Genomic DNA, 21,219 nt, shown 5'->3' on the forward strand with positions numbered 1-21,219 from the left:
CCTCCTTGATGCCACTTCTATTAAGCCATTCTTTAAAGGCAACAGAATATGTTGAACATACTCTTGATCTTATGTTCTATATACCCAAACCCTACTTGAAGGCATTTAGCACTGAGTAACTTCACAGATCTTGCGTTATACTTTGACAGTCTTTGAAAACCTAGAGTGACCTCGATGCCACAATAAGGCATCTAAGATTTTATAGGATTCAGTTTGTCAAGATCCTTCCTAAAATATGGCACCTGGAATTGGATATTAACATATTAGTGATGGTGTGAGCAGGGCAGAGCTTGACACAAAACTCTCCACTCCGGTCCATCCTCCATTCAGCTTCCAAAGTGATTTACTAAAGTACAGGTCTAACCAACTCCATCCCCTTTATAAACTCCACTGACTCCCTGTCACTTTCAAGGATAAAATACAAAATCCTCTGTTTGATACTTTGAAGGACTAAAAGTCCTTCACAGGATAATCCCCACCCCACCTCCACCAATATTTCCCGTCTTCTTACACTTTATAATCCTCTTCTCTTCCCCCGCCCATTCTTCAATCCTGGTTTCAAACACTGGCTTCTTTGCTGTTCTTCAAAGAAGACACTCCATCTCACTACTCCAAACATTTTCACTAGCTGTCCCCCATGTGAGGAATGCTCTCCTTATCTGTATCTCCTGGTTCCTTCAAGTTTCAGCCAAAATCCTACTTTCTAAAGTAGCATTTTCTAATTCCTCTCAATTCTAGAGCCTTTGCTCAGTAAATGATTTCCTCTTTATTCTGTACATAGTTTGTTTGTACATAGTTGTTTGCATGTTGACTTCCCCCAACTAGACTGTGAGATCCTCAAAGTCAGGAACTATCTTTTCTCATTTTTTATATCTCTATCACTAAGAAAAGTATATAGCAGAAGCTCAATAAATGCTTATTCATAGGCTTTTAAAGTCCATTAAACCTCTAAAATTTAAAAAAAAAAACTTTTTTTAGTCTGGCCCCATCTTTCCCAATTGCTCAAATTATTTAATAGATGAAAATAAATATTTCAAATAAAAAGTTAATCAACTCAGTATCTGAAGTATTATCTTGGAAAATTATTCTAAAGACCATTTTATAGTTCATTTATTCTTTTTGTAAAAAATAAAAGCTACTTTATTCCTGGTAGGTTGTTATAACTAACCTTAGACCTGTGTGTAAGAAGTTAACTGAAAATATATGAAAGTGATACAGTGAAACATCTATGGTTGATACAGCTAAATACCTATAATTGATTCCCAAAACACTGCAGTACCTAATATTAATTTCTCATACAAAGCTTTTTTGTGCAGAATTTCAGAGGCAGCATAAAGAAAAATACATTTAAATATAACTAAGAATTTAAAATATAAAAGAAAAATAGCATGCTTTCTTTATTATTCAGAACATATTCAAAGATTCTCTATCAGCATTTCCTCTCAGTTTCGTTAATCACCTTAACATCTATCCCCAAAATAGTTTTTTTAAACAAACGAATTTGAAGAGAACTATAGATCCATCAATCTTCGAGTGTTTACAGGTACATTTATGTCAGAACAGGACATCCTTTTAACTCCCTTTTCCTTTAGTCAAAGTTGTTATTTCTTTATTTTCATTAGAATTTCCTTCCTCTTTGTTTCTTGTTATTGATATTATAATCCACTTTCTTTCACTGACCCTTCTGGATCAAAGTACACCTCTCTTTCCTTGAATGACTTGAAGTTCCGCTCTATTCAAGCACATGGCCCCTCGGACTGCTTACAGCCTACCAAAAGATTTTGGGGTGGCCTGCAAAAAATGTAGGGTTGCCATTGTGTACTCCTTCCTGTTTGTCACATGACCCTCGGAAACCAACCATAATCAGTCTGTCTCTAGTCTAACCTATCTGTGCCCAAAGAAGTTCACAAGTTGTGTAGGTCTGCTCTATTCCCTTCAGATATATCAACATGCATTCTTTTCATAGAATCACATATGACTGAGAAGTGAAAGAGAATTAGGTGAGGAATCCATGACTCTGGAAAGGAAAGAGATCTCTCCAATGTCACATTGGTAATAAGAGGACAAAGCTGAGAATAAAACCCATATGTCTGCAACTCCAGCCCTCTCTGCATTTTACCTCAAAGCCTTTTATTCCAAGTCTGATTCTCAGAGATGTAATAAACTGCTTATTTGTTATTTGTTAAAATCCAACCCAGTACCACTTACTTTGAGGATTATGTTTAGAGTTACTTTGAAGATATGGCTAAGTAATCTAATCATGAAAAACATATCCAGGATTTCTGAAGTCTGTGAGGTACAAACATAACATTCAACAATGACATTGGCATACTTATAAGAAGGCTTCAGGTAGTGTACAAACCAGCATCTTAAGAGAACTGTGGCTTTACAAACTGGATTCTTTTTTTTGTTCATCCTTCAAGGAAAATGGCCCTCCTCTATTCCACATAACCTATTTGGTTAAAATTGGCTATGAAAGAAACAGGAAAACAAAGAGTATCTTGTTTTGTTTAGGTTCTGAATACAAAACTGCTTTGATTTCCTAGCTCAGATAATGGCACCTCGCCTGAGGGGATGGAAAGTAACAGATATCTCTAGAAAGCTCTCCATCATTATTTACATTATTTTGCCCTCATTCAGGTAATAATTATTCTTAGAAATAATTTCAGAATAGGCGCCTTTGTAAATCTGCTGAATCCCATTCTTTAGCTAGTTGATTAGTTACATCATGTACATGGTCTTATCACGCAATCCTCATTCTCTTTCCATAAGTTATGCTTTTTAATCCTAAAAAAATTATTTTCCACAGCATAATTTTCCAGTGACAATAGCACACTGATGAGAGGGTTGAGGGTGATAAGGGGTCAAGAAGTTTGGGTTTTTTTTTAAGTATAATAGACTAAACGTGCAACTTTTGTTCATTATTCAAACAAAATTATCTGTCTTCTGTGTGACATAAATGGTCTCCCACAAACCCAGTGCTAGTTTGCCCATCCTATGGGTAGTTCCATTCTGATGCTATTTAAACCATGTTGTTATGTCTTTTTCTCCACTGCCCAATACCCCAAACCTTCAGACCCTTGGAAAAGAAATAATTAATGGGGCAGCTAGGTGGCACAGTGGATAGAGCACCAGCCCTGCAGTCAGGAGAACTTGAGTTCAAATCCGGCCTCAGACACATAACACTCACTAGCTATGTGACTCCGGGCAAGTTACTTAACCCCAACTGCTTTGCAAAAAAAAAATAATAATAATAATTAATAAGTTCCCTTCCTCAGCCTTTTACATCTTAGAATAAACAAATCACTACTTTCAGCGTCCTCTAACGGTTCATAGTTGCAATAGTTAATCCAAGGTAACACAACTTGACAACTTTTAAACATGTGTGTGACATACAAATATTTAGAAGCTTTCTTTTCAAAAACTATCTCAATGTCTTGGAATTTATGACCCAAGAATAATTTTTGGCAGAACCTACAATAAACAAGGAAAAGATACATCACTTATTTAAATTTTCTAACACCTTAATGCAAAACCTGTGTTTTGTCTCTCTCCATACTCCCTCAGTTAATGCAGATAGCAACTCTTCTTAGTCAAAAATCTTCAAAGGTGTCTATAGCCCAAAATTTCATCACACCTTGTATATCAGGTTGTGGTGAACCTTGTAAGTGTCTCCAGATTTTGCTGGAGTGGTCTTCAGACAACAGAAAAGCAACTGATCCTTAGGCCCATAGATATTCAAAAACTTTTCAATCTAGTAAGACTTTGTAGAGCTTGTTCTCTGCAGACAGAGGTTTTGAGGACCCAGGGCCACAGCTGTATTCCAATGAAATATAATAAGTTGGGAATTTAGATATAATGCTATAAATATGGGCAAAGTTTTAAGAACCAAGAAATTAATTTTCATTAAATAGTACTTTTTTACTTCACAATTTAATCTCCAAACCTTGACATATGGCGGGGGCACCGGAGGGGCACTTTTATAAACATAATTTAATCCCCCAATTTTTTTTTGCTTTCTAGGTTGAAGGATACCTTGATTTTCTTTTCATCTATGAGAACCAAGGCAGTGTGTTATAGCTGAAAGCACTTGACTTTGAGTCAAAGGACCTGCCCGGGTTTGAATCCACTATCCTATGTTATAGCATCTATGTAATTCTGATCCAGTCATTTTTGCTCTCTAGTCATCAAATTCTCATACCAAATAACAAGGTGGTAATTTCTTAAGACCCCAACCAGCTCAAAATCCTATTGAAGAGGGTTTCATTCAGTTTCAGAAGCCGAGACCTTTGCCACTAATAGTTTTACTGTTAAGCCCTTTTCCAAAGCCTCAGCCTCACCTTTTAAGCTTATTTAAGTGTGCTTTCTTTCCTGGCCCCAAAAAGAACCTGGCTTCAGTTTGTCACTGGTCCCAGGAAAACCTTAAAGTTTTGGAAACTGCCTTATTTCTCTTTAAAAGCTCTCTTTATCTCCCTTTGAAAGCAAACGTCTACCTTCTAGTTCCCTTCATTGTCTATTCTCATTGTTTATTCAAATCTCTCAGACCTTCCAAAGGGAAATTCTCACCTGGACCCTTTTTTCCCAATCACTCCCCCCTCAACTGGCCTTGCATTGTGGCTATACCCAACCTCCCTTCTATTGTTTTACTTTCCTGTGGCCCCTAGTCATTTCTCACCCTTAATCCTAGCTAGGCACCATGAGGTCCAGGACCCAGGAGTTCTGTCCACCCCAGCTTGCTAGCCACTCCCATCCAGATCTCCTTGGACCCCTCCTCCAGTCACTCCAAACTGCTTGGCCACTCCTGGGTCCCTCCCACAGTCTTTCTGTACTTAAGATTCACCTTTGCCCCTTTTCTGATGCTGAGAACCTCTCACGCCCAGAGGCTGAGACGCCTCACGGGTGTGACCTGGCCTATATGTGATTTATCTTTAATAAACTTTTTCTTTGGCTGGAAGAGGAATTGGGTTGAATTCCTTCAGGCAGATCCGGCACCACGATCTGGGGCTTTTCCCAATACCCCAAAACCTTCGCGATCTTTGTGTGCCTCTGTGCATCTAGGAACACCCCAAAACCCCTACCCCTCTTCACTATGGTTGTAAAAAATATTGATATATTCAACTAAAGCATAACTTGAGAGGAATGACTAGGGCTTTGCCAAAATTTAGAGAATACTGACAGCATTATAATACTTCCTTCAGTGTATCATGACAATAGCATCAATTGAGGCAGTGCACATTTTTATGCATGAGGCAAAGAAAAAAAGTAGGATGGAAATTTTTATTTCTAAGTAAAATTATAATATCTTATATTAAATTATATACCTGGCTCTTTCACTGTTAAGCCTTTTGAGGCCATTCACCAAGAGGTCTTCCTTATTCCTTCCTACTCATGTCACATTATTCAGACATCTCTGCCCAATATATCCACCTTCACTGCAATCTCGGATGAAGATGTGGCCTTTCTCCTTTCCAAGGACAACCACTCTACATGCACTTTTGACCCCATCCCCTCCCATCTTCTCTAGCAGACTGCTACCCTTATTATCCCAACTCTTACCTCTAATGTCTGATCTCTCCCTCAAGTATTCCCAAATCTCACCTACACACATACACACACCCCACTCACTCGATGCTATCATTACTATCTTTGTCCTTCCTTTCTACTCCCTCTTGTGGCTAAATTGCTTGAGAAAGAGATCTACATTGATGCCACCAAATCTTTTCATATCACTGTCATCTAAATCTTCTGCAATATGACTTCAAACTCTATTATCCAAATGAAACTGCCCACTCCAATATGACCAAAGATCTCTTTAATTGTCACATCCAGTAGCCTTTTCTCAACCCTTGTCCTTCTCAACCTCTTTGCATCATTTTACATTTTTGATCATTTTCTTTTTGGCATCCTCCTTTCTCCTTTTATTCTACATTTTGGAAGCTTGAAGGACAGAGTAAAGGCACCGACAAAATTGCTAAGGGCTAGGAAATTTCAGAAGGGAGAGAGGATGATAATGTAGCTACAAAGTTTGGAAAGTACTTCTCATATGGTAGAGAATGCATTCATACCATCAACTGCTTCTACAAAATATACAAGTTGATCAATTGGTTCCTCTCTTGCCTCTAACCTGGCACCTGAACATTTTGGCATAGGGGCAGCTAGGTGGTGCAAAGGAAAAAGCACTATGCCTAGAGTTAGGAAGACCTGAGTTCAAATCCAGACTCAGACTCTTACTCCTGAGTACTATTTGCCTCAGCTTCCTCAACACCTACCCTGAACCATAGGAGGGCAATTGTGAGGATCTAGTGAGATAATATTTATAAAGCACTTAGCACAGTGTGTGGCACAGAGTAGGCACTACATAAATGCCTACTCCCTTCTTAACTATTCAGAAATATCATCAATTTCAAATTGAAAGTCAACAGGATTTCAAATAATCAATCACAGCCAATATGCTATCAATTCTATATAAAGATAAGACTCAACTATCAGTAGGATATGTTTTCATTTATTTTCTTTTTAAGAGTGGCAATGGATTTTTACCAAACCATTCATACTCTCTTTACAAGAGAATCACTGGTAAAATGTCTTCTTTAAGGGTTTCTTTAAGGGATTAAGAATGGACTGTACAACTTCGATCATAGATCAAACTCCATTTAGCCTTGCCCTCATTGACTTAAGCTAATCACCTCTAACCTACTTACTGTACAGTGAAACACTTCTTTAAAGTGAGTGATACTTTTGTTGCTTTTTATGGAAGTTTTTCACTTCCAACTTTGCAGAAAAACCTCAGTTTAGTCATTTGTAAAATGAGAGGGTTATCCTAGATGGCCTGTAAAGTCTCTTCAAGCTCTAGCACATTAATCAGAAGGAAAAGTTTTTTAATGTACAAAACACAGAAATTTCATATTTTTCAAAAGCTAAATGAACCTCACAAATAAACAAACTTAATTATCCACAATAACCAGGCATACATAATAAAAATACCCAGAGTATTCAAAGACAATATGGACATAAATTCCTCATGCATGAATGAGATGTCATAAACGTTCTTCACAAAAATTTTTTTTCAACAGTGCCTTTCTCTGTCATCATATTCATGTGCTTATGACCATAAACCCATTAACATTAAAATGAGATTTGACTCATCCTATTGAAAACTGCAAGTCAATTGTAGAAAATAAGTTCTATCTCTGCAGAATTCATTCAGATTTTCCTTTTTTCCATTTGGCCAGCTCAGCTAAGATATGATTCTGGTGACTTTAAAAGGAAATGCCCAGCAAATAAAATCTTGAAATGTTAGCAATGGCTTAGTCATACACTTTCTGAAAGCCCTCTTCTCTTAAGCACACTGCAATATCATTCTAGCTCCCACACAGAAGGTTTGTAAGAGTCTGATGACATAATGTAAATATTCACACAGAATCCAATAAAAGTTCATCAAAACATTTAAAAATTGCTTATCTTTCAAGGGTCCTGCTTACTGCCTATAATTCTCTCAGGACTACTACCTGGGAGCATCTGAGGACTGTGAAATGCTCATAGATTATCTCTCTAGGTGCCCTACATAATCATTTTTCAGACAAATCAGAAATGATTATAAATTTCCACCTACTCTCCTATCCCCCACAGTCCACCCTGGCAAAAGACCACATCAATGCCATCGATTTTTATCTTGTTTAGGAACTTCTTTGCAAATTCTGCATGTAAACAAAAGGTTAAATCATTCTAATTCAAAATAAGTTTTCTCCAATAGAAATTATATTTGAGAATGAAAAAGCATAAAGTTAACAGTACATAAAGACAAACAGTATGGAATTTGAAAAGCTGAGTTGATATTTCTAGCTTCTGTGTCAGAAAGGATAAACCACTCAACAATGAGACAGATGGCTGCAACAATATACAGATTAGCTTTGTTAGGGCATTCTGATGTCTGAGTAGCTAAGTCGAATTCTTTTTAAATCCACCCTCCTTTGGCTATTGAAGCATAACAAATGAATGGAAATATTATTAACCAAAACTCTTGTTCAAGTAAGAAGCTTCAGGGGACATTTTTGTTAATTGCCCAAAGAACATTTTTTTATAGATACCTGCTGGGATCTCAGTATAGCTGCATCGATCTCATCCACCTTCTGAGCTAAGGTGTCAGTTACTAATCTGTAGCGTTCATTGTCCTCTGTCACCATTTTGTCCAGTCCTTCTCTTGCTCTCCATGGCACCAATTCCAACAGGGCACTGCTGACTTCATTAAGGGCATCTACTAAGTCTTTGTTGCTCTTGGCTTCTTTTTTCAATTCCTGAAAAGGGAATTTAAGCTAAATATACAAATATTTGGCGAAAACTAACACAGCTTCCACATGTTTCCATTCTTTTCTATGAGGCAGAAGAATTGTGTAGGCCAGCTATTTACTACATTGGTCCCACTTTAGTATCATTAGGTTTTGTTATTGAAAGCTGCAAGAAAAATCAGATTTCTTAAGAGGAACTTCTATTGAGTGGTATTTAAATGTATTCCTTCTGTCAGTATAGCATCCCTTAATTCTTCAAAATTCAATAAAAATTCCAAAGTGTCAGTATTTAACTGAGGAACTCAAAAGAAGTAAACTAACATATTCTTCATATCCTGGAAGGCTACTTCTCCATCAGTTGATCACTGACAAATTAAGAAGAAAACTGGTGCCCAAATTAAGTAACTCTCTGAGATGACAAACATTCATTCAATAATCCAATCATCCAAATAAAATCACAATCATGGAAAGAATAGTATGCTATGCCTCCATTCTACCTACGTGAGACCATCCTTCAGGAATGAAAAAAAAAATCATAGCCAACATCTTTGACAAGAGGTCGGTTTGGTCTAACAGAAGTCTATTTCATTGGGGATATCATTTAGAATCCCCAAAGGCATTTTTATTAGCCTCAGATTAATAGTGTTTTTTTAAATACTGGGCATTTCCATAAAAGGAAATGACTATCTTTACTGAAATCCAGAAGAAAAAAAACTGATAACCATTTTGAAATCTGTTAGCATGAAATAGCATGTAAAGAATAGCGTGTAAGTCTCCTTCTCTTTTACTATTAGTAAAAATGATCCCCAAACTTTTAAGTGTACCACATGACTCTAGAAAGAACTATCCTATTTCTAGGCCTCTGACTGTTTGGATAGTTGGTCTGTTGCCAATTTGTGTATTTTTCTTCCCAGGAGGCATATCTTTAACTAAACTAGATAACTATTATTATTTCATTACAAAGCAAATATGTAAAAGATAACAGACAGGAAAAAATATATGAATTAAACATACTTTTTGTCTTTCTTGTGCTTGGCTTAATTCTTCTCCCTTCAGGTCCCGAGTTTCATAGGACAGTAATTCCAATTCTACTTTGTCAAGCCATGTACAGAGCTCTTCATGGGTGGACTGTAGCTTTCCTGAAAGCTGCAAGGCCTGCTCCAGGGTCTTAGATACATCAGAACTCAATTTAGTTATGTCTTTGTACCTTGCTTTAATGCCTTCCAATTTATCTTGAATTATCAAGACTTCATCACCTAAAAATTCAAATGCATATTATTTCTTGTGAAATAAAATTTTTAAAAAAAAGGTTCTTCTAAGATCTTCTGGTATTAATAGAAGTACTGAGCAGCTTTTTTTTTTCTTTCTTCTGAAAATGTAAATGAACTTGAACCAAATATAATTAAACTCCTTTAAGTGCAATATTTTCTTAGAGTCTGAATAGCTGATTAAAAATCCAAATGCCAAAACAGTTAAGGACTGGTAGGTAGAATAAAAATATTTGAACCAGAAAGAGCCTGAGAGTCAAGGCTAGCTTTCCTGTAACTAGCCAATAGTTCTAACAAAAGTTTACATTTTATTACAATACTTTCAACTCACCGATTTACATCTGAGTAATTTCCTTTAGCGGGTTTAGGTATACATCAATACAAACATTATTCTAACTGATCAACTGACTTCACCATTGTATTGGTATTATAACCATATTAAAACTAAACTTTAAAAAAAATGTCTCTGTGCTATGCTCTTGTCTGGAGCAACTATCTTCACAATAGGAAAAGGAATTCACCTCAGTACTGGGCTTCTATATACTAAGTAATACACACAGCTTGTCCTAAGAACTGAAGTGAGGTCATGGGAACCAAAGTGATACCATATTCCAAAAACCCTTGAATGGTCCTCAAAGAATTCACCACAAAAGAGAGGAGGGGGAGTTTGAAGTGGGCCCAGTATCACAAAGCTAATCTTATTTGTTTTTTTCTCAAGTCCTTCACTGACCCCTGGAAAAATGGTATCTCCACTTTCGTTGCTTCTTTAAAATTCTCACCTGTTGCTTGTTTTAAGAGCTCTAAACCATTCTGCAATGCCTGATCAACATTTTGTTTCCTGAGTAGGATGTCCTCTTGTAGAGCCTAAAGACAGGTAAGCAGCATTTTAATTTGGGCAAAAATTTAAATCCAAAGTAAATTTTAGTTTCTCTCAGAGAACTAGAACAATAATTCACACATTTAAAAAGTACAATTCATGACAATGGCTTGTTTTCTCCTTCTTTCGTGATCACCTTTCCACTGGTATGGCTTAATCTACCATATGCAATACTCTACCCCATAATTTGTTACACTCCCTTTTTATACAACCCTTATTCACTGGAGTGACTAATAACCATATGCACTGTGTGCACAAACATTATACATAAGTATAGGTATCCATATGTAAATATGTTCATAAGAATCAGAAAGAAATATAAAATAAAATAACAGAAATAATGGAAACAGAGGAAATTAAATTAATTTTAAAAGAAAAAAAAAGAAAGCAAAATACCAGAAGTTCAGATTGTTGCTTTGATAGCCCATCACTGTTGTAATCTTGGACTGACAATCTGCTGAGTTTGTCATGAACTTCATTCAGCCAGGTTATCAATTCCACTTCATCTTCGCCAAAAATCTGAGCATTACAAAAGGCCTGCTGGAGTAGTTCAGACCTGCTGTGACTTTTTCCTTGAATCTCAATGTACCAAACTTGAAAGGAGTCTAGTTTTTCCTGCAACATATCTTTATCCTCCCTGGAGCTCAAAATCTTTAAAGACTGGCCAATGCTAAGAGCCTGATGTAAAGTTTTATTGTGATTGATGATGTCATCTTCTAAGGCCTAAGTGAAGTTTAAAAAAAAAAAAAAGAAAAAACAAAATAGAGATAACCAAAAAATGGACAAATAAAAATGAAAACAGAAATATAACCAAATAATAAAATGTTTAAAGGAATTTTATGTTCTGCATAAGAAATTTAATAAAACCCAACAAACATTTAATATCTACAGATCTGTAAGGGACTTAATTCCTCTTCTTCCTCAGCTTATGACTCTACAGATCTTATCCCCATTCCTCAAGCTGCCTTCTCCACCTGGAAGTTCCCTCAAGTCTTGGTGGCCCCCTTCTCTCATTGGGGAGTTCTTCACAGAAAATGTCATTTTGAGGACAATCCTGGGCTGAGTAGCTTTTATTTATCTCCTAGTTCTGCTTCTCACCCTCCAGACTTTACCACTTTCCCACCATGCAGGTACCTTCTACCACAATCCATTTTTTAGCTCCCCTTTATTTGTCTTCCTACATTAGAATGTAAGCTCTTTAGGACAGGGCTGTCTTCTTTTTGCTTGTATTTATATTCCCAGTGCTTAGCACAGTGCCTGGCACTCAGTAAGCACTTAATAAATGCTTTTTGACTTGAGTAGACTAGGCAATCCAAATACAAGGATGTTTTATAACCCTGTCCTAAAGATACTTAGATTCTACTGAGGTATACAAAATATACAAAGGAAAGTAAATATAAGATTAACTGAGGAAGGAAAGAACACTAACAATCAGGGGAGTTTAGAGACAGATTCCCAAAGGAGGGCAGCACTTTCTAGGAAAAGGTACAGACTAAGTAAAGTCATAGAGGTAGATGTCAATGCTTAGTTCAGTGAACAGCAGGTAAACCAAGCTGATCTAAATATAAGTATAAATATATATGTGAATTCAGTTTTAAAAAAGTAAGATAGGAGTCAAATTGTGATGGGTTGATTTAAACACCAAGCAGAGGAGTTTGTAGTTTATTCTAGAGACAACAGGAAAGATTTCTAAGTAGAAGAGTGACGAGGTAAGATCTTGCTTTAGGAAGACTCTTTCGGCATTTGTGAGAAGGATGAATCAGCCTGGGGAAAGATGGAGACCCAAGAACTTGTGCAACTGACTTTTGCAGCAGTCCAAGCTAGAGGTGATGAAAATCTCAATAACGTTTGTGGTCACATGAGCAGAGAGAAAGAGAAAGATTTTAGGATTCTAGAGGACACCAAGGTAGAAAGAACAGGACTTGGCAAATAGTGGCATAGGTCAATGGTACATCAATCAAATTTATGGGGTTCCTTAGTATCATAGAATCAGAAAGTAAGTTGAAAACTTATTCCTTCTACTGTGTGGTTTCTTTCTTACTTTGTGTACAGCAATCTGTTCCTCAAGCTTAGAAGCCTGGGTTCCTATGGGCTCCCAATTTGTCAGCTTCTTTTCGGTGGTTGTGAGCCACTCCGTCAATGGTTCTAATGTTTCATGAAATTGTTGTGCCACCACAGAGATCCCTTCCAACTGACGATTCCTACAAAAATGCCAAGCAAGGTTAAAGTTACACTTCGATGAAGTGTGGCAAGCTCAATGTAAATTTTTAGTCATGAAAACTCAGTATAAAGGCAATCCAAATATAAGACAAGTAAGACAGTCTAATCAGACCTGCCCATCTTGTATGACTCTTGTCAAAAGTATTCTACAGGAATTCACAAGAACCTAAAATCAATATTAAATTAAGTATTCTAAGAACAAATTATATCAATCCTTCTGGTCAGCAAATTAGAGGAAAATACAATTACCTGAATTTCAGTCAAGCTTTAATTGAGCAATAAACTTTTCTTTCAAATGGTTAGAACACTTTTCAACCTTCAGTCAGATACAAAACCTCTTTCATTCACTCATTCACTCAACAACCATTTATTAAATATATACTATATGTAATTCTTTAAAAAATTACAGTGAATGACAAATGGTTCCTCTTTGGGGATAAAGACAATTATTTTTAAAAACTGACAAAAGTGACAGTGAGAAAACAGAATAGAAAAAATATCACATTTGGGTTTTTTTTAAGTTGTAAATGTACACATTGTCTTTCATCTGAAAAATCAAACAGTCACTGAATTCAATTTTTAGATAAAATATTTAGCTTTTTCCCAATTAAAAAAAAAACTAACAGGGAAGGATGGGATGTATTACCTAGATTTAAGACAACCATTTTTATAATTTAGATTCTTATGAGCATTAAAGTATTTTTGCTTATACTTATAAATTCAGCTTGAGGTTATGTTGTAGCTGTAGCTGCTGTTGGAGAATACAACCACGTCAATTAAAAACACTGTCCCACTGTACCTCAAGTTTTTGAAAAGGCAAGTAATTTCATTGGCCTATAGAGAATGGACAGAAATCCACCTCAGTGGTTCAGTTCACATCCTTTTGAGTATTTCTGCTTGGAACTATTTTGCATCCTGATAATCCTCTTATTATTTCAGGGAATTATATAGAATGCAAAACTATCCCTCTAATGGATCAAAGACAACTATGAAATATTGACAAGTGACATTAGGAGAACAGGAGATTAGAAAAATCTAATTAATTTGTTTTTGTTTTAAACATATCAAAGAAGCCTACAATTGAAAGTAATTTGTTTTACTAGTACTGAAGACATACATATCTCTGTTAAATGGTAGAAATAGAACTCCTGCCTAGATCTGTATTTTTTTGTTTGCTTCTCCATGTTCCTTCATTTTTGCACATATAAAATGGAAAATGTAGCCTTAGCTACCAGATAATTTGCATTTATATTTATAAAAGCTTATTAGTTTATCATTTCATATATTTGTTAAACAGCATCTAAAAGTTTGATGCATGCTGGGTTAACACAAATCAAAGATCAAAAAGATCTATAATATGACCTATAAATAACTGTCACCAGATTGGGGAGACATGAGTAAAAATAATATATAGTGAAATTTATGAATCACTTATTTTTATGAAACACATAGTTGTGACTTAATATGCTTGATGAAAAATATACATTGGAGATTTTCATCAGAGAAATAACCCAGAAAGAAAAGAGGTGAATCAAGTCATTTAACGAGAGAAAGGTATGAACTGCCCACATACACACTGCTAGCTGCATGATGTCAAGACAACCTGGAGGAAAACGCCCCAACCATATTGGGTAGATCTCTGGGCTGGGCAAGATTTTATAGGATGGCAGAGTGAGGAATCACACAGGGTGGGCAGGCCTGAATGGGTTGTTATCTAGGTCAATTATGGGAATACTCATATAACGAAATCACAAATTTACTGAATTACAGGAGAAAGGATTATTATCCTATAAAAAGCACCTATGTATTTTTATGTTGTATGACAATGAGGAAGGTGTCACGAAGGCAAATAAAAGCATAAAATGGAAAAGCAGAGCAATGGGGATATATGAGACTTTCAGTTGACCTAAGTGCCACATCTTCCCATAGTTCTCCTACCTAAGCTAACATTTAACATCACATGATTCAAGATCAGCCATGGTTTTCCACTCACATTCCTAGAAATAAGGTCAAGACACATGCCGATTTGAAGTGGGGATAGTGAGCAGAGAGGGCTAAAAGAGAAGTTAGAAGTTTAAAGGATGCTTCCATTTTTCACTATTGCAATCACTTTCCCCTTCCTCCTCCACAAATAGTTCAAAATGACTTCATCTAGGGGAGTATTTTCAGTTTTCTGATTGCCTGTGGTGGCCTCTATGACTAAAGTAGGACCTGTCAGAAGTAGAGCGGAAATTGTTAGAGAAAGAAAAAAATGCTGGAGTAAGGTCCTAACTCTGATATTTCCCAGTTACATGACCTTGGACTAGCTTTTTACCACTCTGGGCTTCACTTTCCCCATATGAAAAATGGAGATAATAAGAATATCTATCTTCCCTACATAGGAGAGATTCGGTGAAGAAAGAATTTTGTAAATCACCAAAGAAATGTGATATTATATAACAGTCCTTTTATCAACCTTCCAAACCTTTTATCTAGCAGTGGAGGATGATAGTAGTATTCCCATTTCAGGAAAAATGGAGCTTAACACAGATCCCTCACCCTGCAAATTCTTGGGGATTTTAGCTCTAGCATAGCTCCCCCCAACTACAGGCCAAGCTAGAGAAGTGGCTTTCATCCTAGAATCAACTATGAAGGAAGAGAAGGGATTCTTTGACATTTCCAAAGGATTTTTTTAAAAGAATAGAAAGAAAAAGTCTTCTGGAGAAATCTTCATGTAACTTCCCCAAAATTCTAAGATGGAATCAAGAATATTTCTCACCTCCCTGAACCCCCCTCCCAAAGTTCATCACCCCCAGGGAAAGGAGATGGCTTTCTACAGCTTAGAAGACTAGAGCTTTTCTGATGGTTATGAGGCTTCAACATTACCTGAAATAATAAGGAGGAAATATGGAATAATGGGGGGGGAATATAATTCTTCATTTTGGAGGACTATCATTCCTTAGATTGCTAAAAAGAATGAGGTAAATATATAAAATACTTAAGTATCTAAATAAAAACACAAACCAAAAATGGCATAGTTTTTACTAGTAATATTACTATTAACTCAAACATACTAAAATAGTTCCAAATACCTTGTTTCAGCCTTATTAAGCAATGCATCCCATCTACTGTCCAAGAGGCTCAGCTGTTTCAAAATCTTTACTTTATCTGCTGGTTCTGCTGTTGCTGCAATTTTTTCCCCTTCTGTCTTGATTCCTTCAATAGTAGGCTTTCGGTCATCCAACAATCTCTGGAGAAGCTTAGGGCAAAGCAATTAAATAACCAGGAAACAACTATCAACACTATGCTACAGAGATAAAAAAGGAAACTATATCCCAAATGATTCTGTTATTTTTTATCTTATATTTTACAGAGGACAGAGAAAAGAGATAGAAGAGGGCTATCTTCAAGGCTAACATTATTTTTAATACATTGTAGATAAAAGAATAAAAATTCATGGTTGACTTGTATGTTTATTTATTTCACTAAACTATTCTCCATTGACTTTTGACTTAAAAAAAGTATAGAGAATTCTATATTTGCTTTCTGAATTTTTTGAAAGTGGGGAAAAATCAGAATCTGGCTGTTAAGAAGCTGCAATGTTCCGAATATTCAAAAATTGTTATTTTATGCTTGTGATACTAAAAACAAAAATACTTGGTTATTTTTAACATGATCTCTGACCAGTCTCCAGGCTGGTACCATGGAAAAGTGCTGGGTTTGGAGTCACAGGTCCTTTGTTCAAATCTCAGTTCTGCCACTTATTAGGTGTGTGACCTTGAATAAGTCATTTAACAACTTGTCACCCAGTTCTCTTATCTATAAAAATTAGGAGACTGGACCAAATTACCTCTAAAATCTCTGCCATCTTTAAATCCTCTGATTTCTGGGCTAAGCTTCAGCAAAACTCAAATTCTTTACTAAGTGGCATTCAGGAAACAATAAGCTCTTAACTTATTAAAAAATTAGTAATGCACCCATTCAACCTAATCTATGACTAATTTCCATTCTATTTTGAAACAAATTTTTCTTCATTTTAAACCTCTTATTTTTTCATTTCTTCCATCTTCTAGCACAAATTTGAACCTGGCTCCTTCCAAATGATACTGCATTCCCTGGCACTTTTTCCAGTACTGGCTGAACTTTCTCTCACTCTCTGAAGCACTAGTCCCAGGGGGCAATTCAGAAGACTCCTTGCCACTTCTGGACTCTCCTCTGTTTCCATTACTCAGAAAACTCTCTTCCTTTAGATACTCTCTCTCTCATCATAGCCTTGGTTGTTGCTATCCAACAAGTCTTCCACTTCCATGTTGAAGAACTCTGAATTCCCTTTATTTTCTTTGAGTATTACATCTCTTCCCTAACTCTATTCTTCATCCTCATCATAACCTCCAATCCCCCCAACCTCTCAGAACTTTCCCATGCTCTACTTTCTTTCCTTTCCAATTTCACTCCCTTGGTGAACTAGTTCAACTCTATCCTCTAATCTTGGATCCCTTGTTTCATGATCCTATTTTTGATCACCAAACCCAAATACCAATTATTCTCACCTTTCCACTCCTTTACTCTCTATCCATGTGCTACTGAACAGAGCTGGAGTAAGTTACAAAGTCACACTGGCTTGTCCACTACAAGTTTGTTATATCAACGTCAATGCAGAAAGGCAATGCTTCCACTCCTTCAAAATTGTCTGTACATCCCATTCACTACAGTGATTATTCCAGACATTCTCTTCTTTCCTCTAGTTTCCACAGTACCCATTCCCCTCTTCTACCATCTCAACTGAGGATCTCTCCTCATATTTCACCAAAAATCCTAAGTCCATTCACCATGAAGTCCTTCTTTTCCCTTTCTTTTCTACTCATATCTCTCTGGCATCATTCCCCATTCTTTTTCCTCCTTCACTCCAGTCTTTGATGAAGAGATGCCTCTTCTCCTTGTCAAGGCCAACCTCTATCTGATCTTGATAGAGGTTGATCCTTGCCCTTTGATCTTCTTTAGGAGACTTCCTCCATTATCATCCACTCTTTCACATGCACATGCATGAATCACTATCTACTGGCTCCTTCCTAGCTCCTTCCTATGTGCCCATAAACACATCCAAGGCTCTCCCAAACCTTTAATAAAAAAAGCCCTCTTTAAAAAAAAAGATTAAAAAGATCTTACCATGCCTTCCAAGCCATCACCCCATGACTCTTCCCCCTGTAAATTCCTTGTAAAAGCTGTACATATTCAAGGCCTTCACTTCCTTTCCTCTCATTCTCTTCTAAAACCTATACAATCAGAATTCCAACCTCATCATTCCACTGAAACTACTCTATCTAAAGTTACCAATGATCTAATAAACAACTAATTTAATGGCTTTTTCTCAATCCTCATCCTTCTTGGCCTATCTGCATTTCATATTGTTGGCCGCCTTTTCTTGTATGCTCTCAGCTCTAGGTGTTTTGTTTTTTTTTAAAACACCATTCTCTTGCCTCTCCTACTTGTCTCGCCTGTCCCTGGTCTTTTTTGTTAGAATCTTCACCCATGTCTTGGCCCACTAAGCGTGAGTGTCCCCCAAGTCTGTGTCTTAGGCTTTCTCTTCCCTCTCTGCACTCTTTCACTCAATGATCTCCTGATCAACTCCCATGAGTTTCGTTGTCATCCCTATAAAAATGAATCACATATCTATATAACCAGCCCCAGTATGTCTTTTGAGTTCTTGTCCCAGATCAACAAATGCCACATGATATCCCTCTTTTTAGAATTTCCAACCTGGCTCCCACCAGTCCTCTTAAGTCTACTCATACCTTACTCCCCATCCACCCACTCTATGATCCAGCCATAATGACCTCCTTGTTGTCCCTCCCACAGGATGTTCTATCTCTAGTTTTCTGAACCTTTGCATTGGCTGTTTCCCCTACCTGGAATGCTCTCTCTTCTCATCTTTTCATCTCAGAATTCCTACCTTCCTTCAAGACTCATCTCAAAGGCCTCCTCCAAATGGACTTTCCCTATTTCCTGGCTGCTAGCATCTCCACCTCTAATGTTACATTCCATCTACTCTATGTGTATGTGTACCTCATTATTTACATGTTGTCTCCCCCATTAGAATATAATAAGTTCCTTGACAATTGGAACTACTTTTGCTCTTTCTTTGTACCCTCCAGCATATAGCATAGTCCTTGACATATAGCAAGTGTTTAATAATTGCTTGTTGATCTAGTAATTAATTGATAGTAGGTTTCTCCCTTCACTAGAGATCTTCAAGTGGAGACATACTTGTCAGGAATATTGTAAAGCAGATTCCTGTTCAGGGATGACCACTTATCAGCGATAATGTTAAGTAGATACCTGTTCAGGTAGTGGTAGATTAGACTAACTGACCTATGAGTTGCCTACTATGTTCCAGTCACTATGCTAAGTGCTCTACTACTACTACCACCAACACTAATAATAATAATAGCTAACATTTACATAGTAGCTACTATATGCCAGGTACTATGCTATGTGTTTTACAAATATTATCTCATTTGATCCTTACAACAACCCTAGGAAGTAAGTGCAATTATTATTCCCATTTTATAGATGAGGAAACTGAGGTAAATCAAAGTTAAGTGACTTGCTCAGGGTCAAACAGCTAAGTATGTAAGGCTATATCTGAACTCAAGTCTTCTTGACTTTATGCTCAGTGCTCTATCCACTGTACTACCTAACTGCCTCCTCCTCCCTCACAAAAAGAAAGAAAGAAAAGAAAGCAAGTCCCTTAAAATGTCACATTATAAAAAGAGGTCAAAATGAGGTAGGAAAGGAATGCTTATAGCCTCTAGAGAAAATGCATTAAAGGCAATTATCTGGTGCAACTAGTGACAGATGTGGTTAAAGGGGAAGGACTTAGCAAAGTTGAAGAAGTTATACACCTGAAGCATGTATATTGCTTTCATGTGCTATGCTTAGGCTAAGACCTGACATTATTTAATCATGCAAGGGACCTTCAAGGTGAGTCCTTATTACATCTGGGAGGGAACTCAAATTCAAGTAAATAAAATAAGTGATAATGGTTTAATTAGACAGAAACAGGGACCCCAATATATCTAGGTCATTCTGTTTCATTAATCTTTGCTACTAAGAGTATTTAGTTGTGATATCTTTACAAAAGATGAATTCCAAACATATTATATTTTTAAATTAAAATTTCTTTTCACAGAAAGGACTTAGATCAAGTGATTTAAATCCCTGGCCCCATGTAGTAATACATGTTATAGAGAATACTATAACACCAGGCAAAAGAATTGTTGAGGAGTCCTGAAGGACCAATTATCCTGTTTCTAGAAAATGTGCCTAGCTAATTCAACCCTATTTTAGGGAAGCAATTGCAGCAAGATATTTAATCAAAAGTTTTAAAAATCCTTAGTATATCAAGATCAACAATTTTTTCTGGTGAAGATTCACATATGGCATGCTTATAGTACTAATCCCTTGTGAAACTGTGAAATACAGTTATTGCTCATCTTCCCTTAACCCACCAAAATGCTGCATGACATTTTTCTTAATATTAAAGGAATGTATTAAAATAAAATCCCTTTTTGTTTTGAGAATTTTTTGATACATTCTGAGAACTGCAGAATCCCAGATTTCAGAGGGTTTTCCCCCTGACTGGTTGCTAGCTCTCACTTTCCAAATTATTTTCCACTTATTGCATACATTTACTATAGCTTACCTGTGTATAAGCCATTTCCAATAAAGAAGGAAGTTCTTTGAGGAGAGACCCTGTTTTATTTTTGTCACATCCCTTGTACCTCACATAGTGTCTGGCACAAAGAAGACACTGAATAAATATTTGTTGATTGGTTGATTACACTCTGGGACCAAACAGAAATAAGTCTAATTCCTTTTCCATATACTAGCCCTTCAAATACTTGATAATTGTGTTCCCTTTATTTTTTTTCTTTTCTTCTCTAAGCTAAACATTTGTAGTATTTTTCAATTCAATCAATTATCAACAAGCAATTATGAATCACTATTATGTGACTGGCACTGTGTTTTGAACTAGGGATACAAAGACAAAAATCAAACAGTTCCTACTCTCAGGGACTTTACATTCTATCAAGAGAAGCAAAAGAAACACAATGTAACATTCAGGGACAGGGCATCTCATCCACATGTTAAGAATCACATTACTCTAGGTCTCAGACAGAAAACTATGCAAATACCAATATATGGCATACACATTTCAAAATCTAACTCTCATTGTTGAAACAGAAAAGGGAAAAGGAAATTAAAAAATGATTACTTACTTTTTGCTCTTGTATCTGAGCCTTCACCACCTTAAACTCAGCAGATGGAGGTTTCTGATTGGCTACAAGATCTTCAGTATCAACTAGCCAGCTAAGCAGAGATTCCAGGGCATCTTGGAACCTCCCACAATGGAGCAGAGCCTCCTGAAGCTGAGCTGCTCGCTCAGCAACCTAAGCAGGGCAAGAGGTTCAATCATTTATTTCTTTATTTTGTGGAAAAAACAGGACTTTTCATCTTCTACCACTTTTCATGTATGTTTTTTCATTTGTCTCTGATTTTTGTTGGTGTTTGAAAGAGGAGCATTTATTTC

At 36.5% G+C, this 21,219-nt stretch overlaps 1 protein-coding gene across 11 annotated transcripts in view; it reads right to left on the reverse strand.

Annotated features, from left to right (window-relative positions):
- Positions 1-21,219, reverse strand: part of DST (dystonin) — a 445,378-nt gene that overhangs the window by 80,938 nt on the left and 343,221 nt on the right. For all 11 annotated transcript variants that reach the window (XM_027852998.1, XM_027852999.1, XM_027852997.1 and 8 more), the window contains 7 exons: positions 20,909-21,079; positions 15,722-15,888; positions 12,472-12,631; positions 10,827-11,153; positions 10,333-10,417; positions 9,300-9,541; positions 8,088-8,294 (listed from right to left, as the gene is read on the reverse strand). In XM_027852998.1, coding sequence (XP_027708799.1) covers positions 8,088-8,294; positions 9,300-9,541; positions 10,333-10,417; positions 10,827-11,153; positions 12,472-12,631; positions 15,722-15,888; positions 20,909-21,079 — 1,359 coding nt within the window. The remainder of the gene's footprint in view (positions 1-8,087; positions 8,295-9,299; positions 9,542-10,332; positions 10,418-10,826; positions 11,154-12,471; positions 12,632-15,721; positions 15,889-20,908; positions 21,080-21,219) is intronic.

This window comes from Vombatus ursinus, unplaced genomic scaffold, assembly GCF_900497805.2.
Source record: "Vombatus ursinus unplaced genomic scaffold, bare-nosed wombat genome assembly UNPS02009835.1, whole genome shotgun sequence".
Lineage (NCBI taxonomy): Eukaryota > Metazoa > Chordata > Mammalia > Diprotodontia > Vombatidae > Vombatus > Vombatus ursinus.